General features: G+C 37.7%; 1 protein-coding gene and 1 long non-coding RNA gene across 2 annotated transcripts; both read left to right on the forward strand.

Moving 5' to 3' along the window:
* Nucleotides 1–1288, forward strand: LOC126600523 (uncharacterized). The gene is made up of 2 exons (XR_007615458.1): nucleotides 1–131; nucleotides 322–1288. It is a non-coding gene; the product is annotated as an uncharacterized LOC126600523 (long non-coding RNA).
* Nucleotides 1289–5725: 4437 nt separating this feature from the next.
* On the forward strand, nucleotides 5726–7744 carry LOC126600176 (ricin B-like lectin EULS3). The gene is made up of 4 exons (XM_050266733.1): nucleotides 5726–6409; nucleotides 6516–6638; nucleotides 7088–7316; nucleotides 7488–7744. Coding segments are annotated over exons 1-4 (966 nt in total). The 5' UTR covers nucleotides 5726–5797; the 3' UTR covers nucleotides 7490–7744.
* The last annotated feature ends 5255 nt before the right edge of the window (nucleotides 7745–12999 follow it).

Here is a 12999-nt window from a genome sequence, read left to right on the forward strand (position 1 = left end):
AAAGAAAAAGAAAAGACTCTGCAAAAATTAGGAGAGAAATCAAAGAGGTGAACTGCTGTGGAAATTCAACGAGAAAATGCAAACATAAAAGAGGATACACAGGAGCAGGAAAAGCTACAAAGCATTCAAAGGTATAGCCATTTCATTCTTTTTAATCTCTTTCTGGGTTAGTTCTTTCTTCTTCTTTATAGGAGGAAAAGAAGCACTTTGCTTTTTCAACCTTGTTCATTCCCAACACAAGGAAAAATAAGAGCTATGAAAATTCCAAAAGCAACCACCAACGCAAGTCCATCTGAACAACCATTAATGTCTACGCCGCAGATTCAAATCGTCGATCACTAACACTTCGACAAACACCAATGAAGACATTTGCAGCACAGTCGTTGACGTTAAATGAAATACCAAAATGACGTAGCAGCCATGCCACAGTCCTCCTTCCTCTCTGCCCAACTTGCCGCTGCGACGCTGCTGATCACCACCACTTCACACAACACCAACGTCCACAGCAGTCACGCCATCCTCCAGCCTAGCGTCACAGCATGCTCCATTTTCTCGTCGATGGCGTAAAAGAAAGTGGCCATGAACATAGTCTTCCGTAGTGAGAACAACAACCACAGTAGTTGCCGAAGTTGGAATGGTTACTGCTACTCTGTTTTAGGAGCTAAATTCAAAGAATTTGGCGGTTGCTGCTGCTCCGTTTTAGGAGCTCAATCCAAAGAATTTGGTGGTTGCTACTGCTCCATTTTAGGAACTCAGTTCGAAGTTGAAATGGTTGATGCTGCTCCATTTTAGGAGCTCATTTCGAAGAATTTGGCCGTTACTTCTACTCCATTTTAGGAGCTCATTGGAAACTACAAGTGAAGAGGAATATGACTCAAACAATTTGACACAAAATTGGAGAAGGAAGTCACACCAAAAAGAAAAGAATGATGCTTCCAACAAAGAAAAAAAAAACCCGTCGCAGCCGTCGTCTTAGAGTTGAGAAGAAATAAAGGTTGCTGGCGAAAAAGAAGAAGAATAAGCAAAATCCTATTTTGAACTTGAAAAGCTTACATTCAAAAAAAAAGGAGAAAATAAAGCTTGGTGGAAGACACTCATGTAAAAGTCAAAAAAAGAAAAAGCCATCTCAAAGATTTTTTTTTTTTTTACAAAGTTCTTATGCTACTCTGCCACTTGTTTTTATGTTTTCATTAAACAATATGAAAACAAAGACTCATTAAGTCTGCAATCTGTTGTGCAAGAGACAAAAGTCAATAACAAAAAGAAAGAGAGCAAGCATGGAAACGAAGTGACAAAGGTACCAAAACCGAGAAGAAGAAAGAGGAAAAAATGGATTATTCTACTACATCCACTGGGTAGTTTTAAAAACTCAAAGGAAAAGACCAAGTCAAACGAGTCTTTCACAATGGAAAAGGCTCCAACTTTCATGCTTTTAGAATCCTATTTCAACTAGGATTAAAATCCTACAAAATCCAATGGCCTCTATCAAGTTAAAATTAAACATTGAGTAAGAAATGATACCAAGCCAAAGATACTACACAGAGCCAAAGTTAAAATATTAGTGAATTAATTTCACTTAGGCGCTCAAATAGCACAAAGCCGTGCTCCAAATTCAAGTGGCACAAAGTCACGTCAAGTTTCAAAGGGCACGAAGCCGTATCAAATCCTAAATGGCACGAAGCCGAAGAAAAGTCAAATATCAAATAGCATGAAGCCGCGACAAAATCTCAAATGGCACGAAGCCGTATCAAGTATCAAAGGGCACGAAGCCGTAACAAGACTTAAATGGCACGAAGCTACATTTTGCTCCTCGCCAGCATGAGCTAAAACTGCACAGGGCATCAAAAGCTCCAATGGCTTAAAGTCCTTGCCGGCAAGAGCCTAAACTGCACAAGTCATTAAACGCTCCAATGACGCAAAGTCCTCACCCGCATGAGCTAAAACTACACAAGGCATCAAATCCAAACAAGTATCAAGCATACAAGGAACTACGAGTGACTTGATCCCTCAACGAGGGTACGTAGGCAATCTAGGGCTCTACCTAGATGCAATCACAAAATCAAATAAACACCCAAATCCTCAAGTTACGATTTATTCATATTAGAATCAAAGGGTATTCATTTCCCAAAAGAAATGTTGTAATTAATAGGCGCGTAGCCTAGAATGGGTTGAACTCAAACTAATAAAACCCTTTTCGAAAAAAATGAACAAGGGTGAAATTGTGTCGAGTGAATTATTTGTTTACATATTATGTACAATTTTTGCTCAACAGTTATACTTCAGTATAAAATAAGATTTTGTGGTATCCACTAGTGTAAATATTTTAAATTGAAGATCGAATTCATTCAATGCATTCTTATAGGGTCAAGGAATGTAGCTGTAAAAAATCACCAAAATCGGAGCTAAAATAATCATTAAATCGTGATGTTTCGTTTATAACCATTGAAAACTTTTGTTTTGTTACCTAATCTCTGAATGTTTTTCTTTTTTGCGATTTTTTACGTATGCGATCTTGTAGTATCTACAAACAAGTTTGACGGTTAGATCATTGAAACTAGTTTGACGTAATCTTTGAATGTTTTTCGTTTTGCGATTTCTTATTTATGTTTTTCAAGTATTGATTAGACAATATTTAGTTTGTGTGATGACATTTTCATTGTACAATTATCTTTTTCTTTCTTTATTGCATATTTTACATAGGTTATTATCTATTAAACCAAACAATTATTTATTTTCGACAAAAAAAAGTTATTTAATTTTTAAAAACGTATTTATTACATATTATTTATTTATTTATTAAACCAAACAATTATTATTTTATTTTTTTAAATCGTAACAAAATTTTGGGACAGAATTTTGGGGGGGATTTATTCCACCATTTGTTTTTGTCGGTTATAACCGACAGGAATGAAAATTTTCTATCGGTTTATATTTTAAAAAAAATGTTTTTGTCGGTTTTAGCTGACAGTAATGTCAATTTTCCAACATAATACTCCTCATTCCCCCTTTTCTCCTCTCCGCATTTCCTTTTCTTCTCTTCTCTCCTCATTTCCTTCTGCATTCCCCCTTTCCTCTCTGCATTTCCTTTTCTTCTCTTCTCTCCTCATTTCCTTCTCTATTCCCCCTTTCATCTGAAAGTCGAACTGTCACTGCCGCCATGACATTTGAGCGCTTCGCAGGATGGGGAGGACTACAACGACGATCTACTCTAAGTCAGCTCGGCCTTTGCCGCAACCCACTCATCGTCTTCGTTTTGCTTCAAAGATACAAGCTTTTCTACATGTCAGTGAAGTACAAATTTCTTCTATAACTCTTGATTCAATCGTCATTTTTCCTCTTATTTCTTCTTCCTCTACTTCGTTTTTGCTGCTGCTTCTTCTTTTTCTTCCCCCTTTTGGTTCCCCCTTTTTGCTTCATTTTTTCTGATATTTTTTTTCTCTCTCTCTCTCTCGCTCTCTTCAAAATCCCACAACAGTCTTTGGAGTTGGAGGCTTTTTCTCTGTTGGGTTTTTTTACCAATAACTCAAAGGGCCGAAAGGTATTCCCTTTTCATATCTTCTCTCCCAATTTCTTTAGGGTTAATTTCGATTTTCTTATGCTATTTGCTGTGGTACTTTTTAGGGTTTAACTATTTGATTTCACAGCAATGGCAGAGCATGGTGAAGAACTTGTAGCTGGCGCACCAGGAGCTCTCTATTATGATATATCTCATCAACACTGTAAGTATTTCGATTTTCATTCAATTTCGGGAAGAGATTCAATTGAATGAGCAATGCTTGCCGTGATTGAGTGATTTTAATGGAATGTGAATGTGTGCAGGTAGAAACAAACGATGTTGTGATTAAGTGATTCTAATGGAATGGAATGGAATGTCAATGTCTGATCTTGCTGTGATTGAGTGATTTTAATGGAAAATGCAATGAATGTTGGGGATATGGAAAATGCAGAAATTGGTTGTTTATATTTTTTTTTAATTATTAATATATTTTATGTCGGTTTTATTCGACAAGAATGCTTTTATTTATTCTTATTAATAAATTCTCTGTATGTTATATCCGACAGAAGTTTTGTCGGTTTTAGCCGACATAAATGCTCTTATTTATTCATTATTAATATAGTCTCTGTCGGTTATATCAGACACAATTTCTGTCAGTTTTAGAGTATTTTCTGTAGAAAAATTCATTTCCTGATGCTGGCAAACCTGTCGCTTATTATATCCACCAATGCATCCATTTTTTGTCAGATTTTGCTTAAAATCCGATAATAATATACTTTTTTTGTCAGTTTTTGGATCGCCGGTTATAGATAATTTTGTAGTAGTATCTCTGGAAAAAAAATTGCCAGAAATGGATCCAAGATGTGAAGCTCCACTCACTGTAAAAAGTCTTAATGCTAACATTGAAACTAAGAAGGATAACCCAGTTGGCGAATCTGACAAAGTAACCACCATGATCTCATACAAAGGCATATGTATTATACACTACAAAAACCAAGTACATCGTTGAACAGTATCTAAGAGCTTTATGGCTCGCTCTAGAAGAACGTTTTGATCATCAAAGAGATATCTTCTTGCTTGAAGCAAGACATGACTGACAACATTTACGTTTCCAAGCCTGTAACTCTGTGAATGAACACAATTCTGAAGTTTGTCAAATCTGATCATTTCTCAAGTTCTACAAAGAAGGATTAATTAAACAGGATCTCGAGAAGATCTATTCAACTTCTCATGCCACCAGTATTGTCCTGTAACAACAACTTTTCATGGCACAGAAGGTTAGAAATTTTCGGATTTGATCCCTGTCTTATTACTTGCTAAAAAGAAAAACCAATTGTTGATGAAAAATCATCAAGTTAGACCTAAAGACTCGACCGCTATGCTTAACGCACATGACAACACAAATCGAGGGCAAAACTGGCACTCTAGGCGTGGTAGGCACTACAAGGGTTCAAACCCTAATCCGAAGACCAAGGTCGACAAAGCAATGGCCAATTTAAGGGAGGAAACAAACCTCGAAGTGCGACAACCTTGATCCCAAGGCCTCAAACTTCAAGAATAAAGGTAAAGAACCCGCCACCCTGGTAGCAGATATGTGCTACCGTTATGGTTCCAAGAGCCATTGGTTGCGCATTTGTTGAGTTTTCACTCAAGGTGTAGTTAAGTATCATTCACGTGGTCAGAAGATTAAGACCAATTTTGCTCAAGTGGAGAATCCCGAAGATACTATCATGTACATTTCTAACTTTCAGGAGGTATCTGCCCAATGGAAGATTAGATTTTTAGACATGGGCCTATATGTTGGCCGAATTCTCCCTTTTGGTGAATTCTATATGTTTTTGTGGTTTAAGTTTTTAACAATCTCCTTTGTTTTGATTATTTGTTTTAAGTATTTGGATATTAATTTATAGATATTATTTCGCAAATGATTAATTAAAAGGAATAAATTTTACTTTTGTATTTTTTAATTGTGTTAGTTGAAGTTAGGTTAAGGACATGTAACACTCAATTAAACAAGGCACAAAACGTCACGGACAATTTTGGATGTAAAAGATTTTGACTCAAATTTTTAAATTAAATAATGTGTTACCAATAAGAAATAAATACGTTAATCAACAGTTAATTAACAATTAAATCATAAAAACCACATCATTATTTTTTTTTAGTTTAACAATTTAGTGTTCTTAACATTAAAAAAAAAAACAAAAATTATGACTCTCCACTGCTTGAACACATGTAAGCAGATCATAAAGGGAGAAGTCCCCCAGAAGATACCCACAGAAAAAATCAGAGCATTGAGCAATGGAATTCCCAAATCAAAGAAACCATCATCACCGTCATCATGATCAGAGGGACGAGGAAGCAAGAGAGAATTACCCACCACCGGGAACTAGGCTGTCTCCTTTTGATCAACCTCCACCTCCTCCAAGACCTTCCTACTATGGAGAGGATCAACATCCACCACCACCACCACCACCTTCCTACTACAGAGAAGATCAACCACCACCGGATTCATACTACGAAGCAGATAGACCACCACCGACCCGTGTGAGCCATGTGTCCCACTCTTCCCATGGTTTTGCACCTCCAAGTCCACCCTCCCAACCCGAAGGCTTTCTCCACCACCCACCACCAGTGCAGAATTACAACTACCCATCGTCACAAGCTACTCCAAGTCCACCGCCTGTTACCGTGCGCCATGTTGCTCACCAATTTCACCATGAGTCCCCTGCTGCTCAGTTTGGCACTGAAACCCATCAGACTTCTCATTTGCCCTCTTCCTCTCCCCACAACTCTTACCTCTCGAACAAGCCCACTTTCAGAATCTTCTCAAAGGCCGATCCCAATTTCTCTCTCAGCATCAGAGAGGGCAAGGTCATTCTTGCCCGATCCCAACCAACCGATGACTTCCAGGTCTCTAGCCTCTCTCTCCTGACCTCTATTTGATTTAATTATTTTCTCCCTTGCGTGTGAATGTGATTGAATTTGCTAATTCTTGTTGGATTGGATTGGATTGCAGCTGTGGTACAAAGACGAGAAGTACAGTACACAGGTGAAGGACGAAGAGCGCTTCCCTTCCTTTGCTCTCATCAACAAAGCCACTGGCCACGCCCTGAAGCATTCCATCGGAGCCACTCAGCCTGTATGGTTCCTGTTTCCAAAACTCTATAATTTGCTGAATGTTGTTCAGACTTGTCAAGATTGGTGTTTTTTTTTATGGTTCCGTGTATTTTGTTTGCCATTGCTAATGGTAACATTGCAGGTCTAGCAGTTGTTTAATATGTTACAAACTTGGACACTTGTGGAGTTCAAGGCCTTTCTCTTTAAGTTTTTGCTTTTCCTGCTCAACATTCTTTCTTTGATTGGTATATATGCCTTGCTCTGTGTTTGAGACTTGCAAAAGTACAAATTTCTATGAAAAAACAGAAATTTATGAGCGGTAGAAAAAGTCTCTTCACAAATACCCCTAGTCTTGTGCACATGCAAATTATATTCCTTGTGATTCTAAATTTTTCATTGCTTTTTGTGGAGCCTAGAGATGCTATGAGTTTTAAACAATCAATAGTAAATCTGTCTTGTTTCATCTTGCAGGTGCAGTTGAGACCTTATAATCCCGATGATCTTGATGAGTCTCTACTGTGGACTGCGAGTGCGGACTTAGGTGACGGTTTCAGAACTGTTAGGATGGTTAATAACATTCACCTTAATCTGGATGCTTATCATGGTGACAAGAAATCTGGGGGTGTTCATGATGGCACTACCATAGTTGTGTGGAATAAAAATAAAGGAGATAACCAGAGATGGAAGATTGTACCCAACTGTAAGTTGTCTACATATAACTCGAAAGACCAAACAATTTCCTTGCAGAGTTTTCATTTGCTTACTTCCATCTTTGGATTTCTTAATGGTTTTCCCGAGCAATGTTATCTCCCATTAAGTCATAAGATTCCTAATAACTAATTTCTTTCCCTTTTAATGATGCTAAATGCAGGATCCTTTTGCAGTAATGCTGCTATGAGTTATTGCAACATCACGTGCATAAAAAAGTGTTAAGTTTGGAAGACTTCTACTTCTCATGGTGAGGGATTTGAGTTTTAAGTTTGTTGGTGTGAAACTATTAATGTGTGTTTAAGTGTCAAACTGTCAACTACTACTACTGTGGCTCATATTTATTATGTGTTATCGAAAATAGAGGGTTGATTATGTCTTTATAATCTATTGAAATAATTATCTACTAATTTTCAACAATTTGTGCAATGCCTAAAGTTTTTCGCTGTCATTATTACTTGTTTCTTTACTTAGGATGCTTTTAGTTACACCTCAGAGGTATCAATCATAGAGGCATAGGTTGAGTGTAGCGCATAAAAGATACGTATTGAATTCTTGAGGTGCGATTGCACTTGATTATGGATCACACTATAACAAATGTTCCTTGGGCCCGCCCAAGTGCATGCGCTTGGGTTGCCTAAATCTCTCCTAAACCAGTGGTTCCCAAGGTTCGGTTGAACCACAACAACCAAGGTCTTGTGACTGGAACAATTTGGGTTAGTAGGAGCTCATGCAGGCAGACTATTGAAATTTTCAGCAAATGGGTAGTGAAGGTACGGGCCTCATGAGATTATTTTTTGAAATTTGATGCTTACCCAATTAGGTTAGTAAATTTTTCTGTTTATGGTTTTAGTCTCTAACGTATGAGAAATTATGGTGTTGAATCAAGAAAGATGATCTTTCAATTACTGAGTGTCGGGTCTGTCTTTTCTTTGAATTCTTTTCCCTTTTGAAGTTAATGTAGTAGAAAATGTCATGAGATGAAACCATGCTCTGGAATGTGTTCGTTCTCTGTTTTGTCTGAAAATATATCTTGGTTACATGGTACTTTTTGAAAAATAGTACAGAGCGATCTGCCTCTCCTAATTCTGTCTTTTGAATCGGGATAACGTACTGAAGACCGACTGGTGAGCTCTATTGTCATATGATATGCATGTAAAAAGCCTTCTACTTGACCAGAGTCGGGTCCAAAGCAATCTTGTTTATTCATAATTTAGCAGCCACCATTAGTCCCTGTGTGGTTACACTTACAGCTTGGCCAGAGTCGGGTTCAAAGCAATCTTGTTTATTCATAATTTAGCGGCCACCATTAGACCCTGTGTGCGGTTATACTTACAGCTACAAGCATCATCTATTTGTACATGAATGAATCCCAGAAAAAGATGCCTAAAACGAAACAGGATGGATAAGTTGGAGTGTTCGTTTACCCGTTGCGAATTCGGACCCATACATGGTATGATCCATATCGGACCTATACATCGGTCTGGATGTGGACTAAGGTTAGATATAGTTAAACTTGATGGCATTTGCTATTTCTCTTCTCCTTGTAATGTTGGAACAAGTCGTAAAATGGATTCACCCCTTCCCCACTCACTGTAACGAGCACGCTAGAATTCCGAAGAACTGGTGCATTTGTTTCAATAAACTATCTCGGAATCGATTAGCTTTAGAGACTAAGTTACTAGCTTAGCTTGAACTAAGCAAAATAAGAATAGTAAAGTGTTTGGTGTAGTTCCAAACTAAGACTCAAACTAAAATGTTTTAGACTCAATATTTCTGTTAATAGGACAAGAAGAAATTAAGAAACAACTGCAACGCCAAATTGAACAAGAGATTTTCAGGCTAAGTACTTTGAAATTTCATTAATTCAGGCAGCATTCCTCGTTGCTAAATCGATCGAGGAGGCCACAAAACAGACACAAGCAACTAAAATCAACATGAACACCCCAAAACATTTATTACAAATAGAACAAAGCAATGAAATTACATAAGATATAAGAAAAAAAAGGAAAAAATTGCAATCACTAAGAAAATGTAGGAAAACAAGAGACCAGAATCTCGAACTTTAACCAAACTCCATAGTTTCCCAATTTCTAGGTTTGCAATCGAAACGAAACCAAAATCCATGTCCTTTAACCAAACTCCATAGTTTCCCAATTTTGCATCCCATATAGAATTATAGCCACCATTTTAGATTTATGATAATTATAACCCAAAATTGATATAAAAGTACTAATATACCCTTTGATACACCTTCATAATTTTGTATCAAAATAAAAACTCAAAAAATGGACAATTAAATCCCCTTCTACTACAAGTTCAGAGACAGAAAACATATCGAAATCAGATAATGCAGAAGAGAAATGCCAAATGAAAACTGATACAAAATTTGCAATGGACAAAAAGCAGCTAATAGGTAATGATCTTCTTTTTCATGCTTGCTAGATGCCCCAAACTTGTAAAAAACAAAAATTGCTAAATGTAAACGAATCAATGTGTGTGGTGTGGGGCAATAAATATATATATATTGATATGTTCTCCAAGTGATCTTAGCCATGAGTGTTCATGGCTTCCCAGACCATGCTCTTTGGGACTGGATTCAACAAAAGACCATTTTTGAACGACAATAAATAAATTTTTCGTATCACACACAAATCAAACCAAGAAATTCCTTTTGTTCACACTGTCTATTTTTTTCTTTGGAACCCAAAAAAAGAACTCGGTAAGACATTGGGACAATCTCATATTTGATTGGGGTTTTTTGGATTTGTTTTCAAACTCTCTCCTTATCTCTCAATTTTTGTTTTAAGGGTATATTAGTATTTACATATCAATTTTTTGTTATAATTATCATAAATTAAAAAAAGTGGCTGTAGTTCTATATGGGGTTCAAATTTTGGTTATTTTTCCAAATTTCCCCTTAGTTTTCATACCAACCAAACAAAATTAAACAGAAAAAAAAAGAAAAAAAAAGAAAAGAGGAAATGAAAGAAATTGACCTCCAGACCTCCTAGACAGTACTGGATAGGAGGACGGCAAGAGCAGGATCTTCCTCGAAGGTTTGTACCACAGTCATCATTGTTGGAGCTCTTTGCTGCTGCACTTTAGTTGAAACGCCAAGAATATCATTGAAGATCTCTTTAGATTTGAGACAGAGCTTGTGGGTTCTCGAATTGAGGTTTGAATATGAGGTCTCATTCATGGTTCGCGGCGAGGAGAGAGAGTGTGTGGTGGTGTTGGTCTGGTGGTGTTATCTCTTTAGAGTTGGCGAGTGCAGGCGATGGTGGTTCTCGATGTTCGTGAGAACAAAGAGCAAAGAGATGACACGAGCATATGAAGCAAAGCGAAAGTCTTAGCAGTCCTTTGGTTTTTCGATGATCTTGCTAAGACCTTCTAGCGAGGGAGTTAGTCGACACGAGTCCCCTTAAATCCCTTTAAACTTAATTCATGCATGTAACAAATATGGGATTACACTAATAAGTAGTCTATTCTAGTTTAGTGAAATTCAGTAAGGCCAAATCAATGCACCCTAAAGGCCTGCTATACGAGCCCTAGTAGCCCAACCTTATAATGCAAATCTAAATCACTTGCCCATCTGCCACTAGATACTTGAAATTTTGTTGCCAAGTCGTCAAAACACCTAGAAGGAAGGAACGACAATCCTTCATCCGCTGTTATAAAACGATTGTAATAGGGGAGAGAAGAAATCTTTCATCCCCAAGGAATACAAGTCCATATAAGAAAGAACAACTATAATCAAATCTAATATAAGATTTACACAATCACACTTAAACTAGAAGTTTACAACACTCCCCCTTAAGTGTGTAAATACTTAAGTAGATTTGGCATTATGTAGAGGTTGAGAAAGTCGACTCGTCAGCATTGATTTTGGAACCACACTATTCTCAATAAGGTAGGAACTTGCATAAGGAAGTAAGTCACACAAAAAATCCTATGGCTATGGCAAAAACCCTAGTAGGGATATAATCCATAGTCTAAGGAAAAATGCGAGAGAAATGAAAAATCAAATGAAACGTCTACGGGACATCATCAGGGATATGATCAACCCAAGGTGGGTGCCTCGTTAAAACCTAGTTAGGTAGCAAAAAACCAGTGCGAAAATGCTCCTAATCGTATAGAAAAAAAAGTTCAGTAAGATCAAGCAAGTATTCTTCATGATACTCTTCCTGAGTTTGACACAATTCCAAATAGAACTAGCAATGTTACAACTCAAAAATTTTACGCATACCAATTCCTTGAACAACCTTCTGAAACGTCGCCTTCGGTAATGATTTGGTAAAGAGGTCGGTCAGATTGTCTTGTGAACGGATTTGCATGACTTTAATTTTCTAATGCTCTTGTTGTTGATGTGAGAAGAAGAACATCAGTGCAATGTGCTTGGTGTTGTCTCCTTTGATGTACCCTTTCTTGAGTTGTTCGATACATGTTGCGTTATCTTTATAGATCGTCGTCAGGACAGCAACGACGGGGTAAAGATCGCAGAAGCTTCGAATATGGCCCACAACTAATCTCAACCAAAAGCATTCCCAAGTTCCTTCATGTAAGGCAAGAATTTCAACATGGTTTAGTTGACCTCCAAGAGATTGCGGTGCCTCCACATAACCCGTTAAAAGCGCGCCTTGTGCGGATTAGATAAGTATCATGCGTCAGCATAACCAATAAGGTGAGAATCGACTCGAGATAAAGGGGTGCAACATCACTCGAGGATCCATATGGATAGAACAAGCCCAAATCCGTAGTACCCTTAAGGTAACGAAAAATGTCTTTAACACCAGTCCAGTGTCTGCGTGTTGATGCATTATTGTATCTTGCCAAAAGATTAACAGCGAAGGAGATGTCGGGCCTAGTGCATTGAGCTAAGTACAATAAAGCGCATATCGCACCTAGATAAGAAACTTCAGGCTCCAAAATCTCTTCATCATCCTCTTTCGAATGGAAGAGATCTTATTTTCCATTCGAACGGTGCTCTATCTCGAGACTGAGACAGTATCAAATATTTCCTAGATCTTTCATCTCAAATTCTGACTTCAGGTGTGCGGCAATTCTCGCGAGCTCTTCAAGAGTTCCGATAAGGTTCATGTCATCAACATATACTGCAATTCACAAAATCGGAATGTGACTTCTTAATGAACACACAAAGGCATAGTTAGTTGTTCACATATCCCTGACTTGTCAAATACTCACTCAGACGATTATACCACATTCTTCCAAATTGCTTCAAACCGTATAGTGAACGCCTTAGCTTAGTTGAGAGCGTGTTCCGGTGTTTGGAAATATTTGATCCAGTAAATGTAAGTCCTTCAGGAACTTTCATATAATTTTCTGTATCAAGAGCCCCATAGAGATACCCAGTTACTACGTTCATCAGCTGCATATTCATTTTTTCGAAAACTACCAAACTGATAAGGTAGCGAAAAGTAATCACATCCATAACGGATGAATAAGTTTCGTCATAGTCCATCCCGGAGCGTTATGAGAAGCCTTGCGCAACAAGACGACCTTTGTAACGCATAATTTCGTTCTTCTCATTACGCTTCTGAACGAAAACCCACTTGTAGCCAACAAGCTTCACATGTGGAGGAACAGAAGTAGGGATGGCAATTTGACCCGTCAAACCCGTTCCCCGTAGGTAACCGATCCGAACGGCTCAATTT

This window comes from Malus sylvestris, chromosome 14 (assembly GCF_916048215.2).
Source record: "Malus sylvestris chromosome 14, drMalSylv7.2, whole genome shotgun sequence".
NCBI classification, from domain to species: Eukaryota; Viridiplantae; Streptophyta; class Magnoliopsida; order Rosales; family Rosaceae; genus Malus; species Malus sylvestris.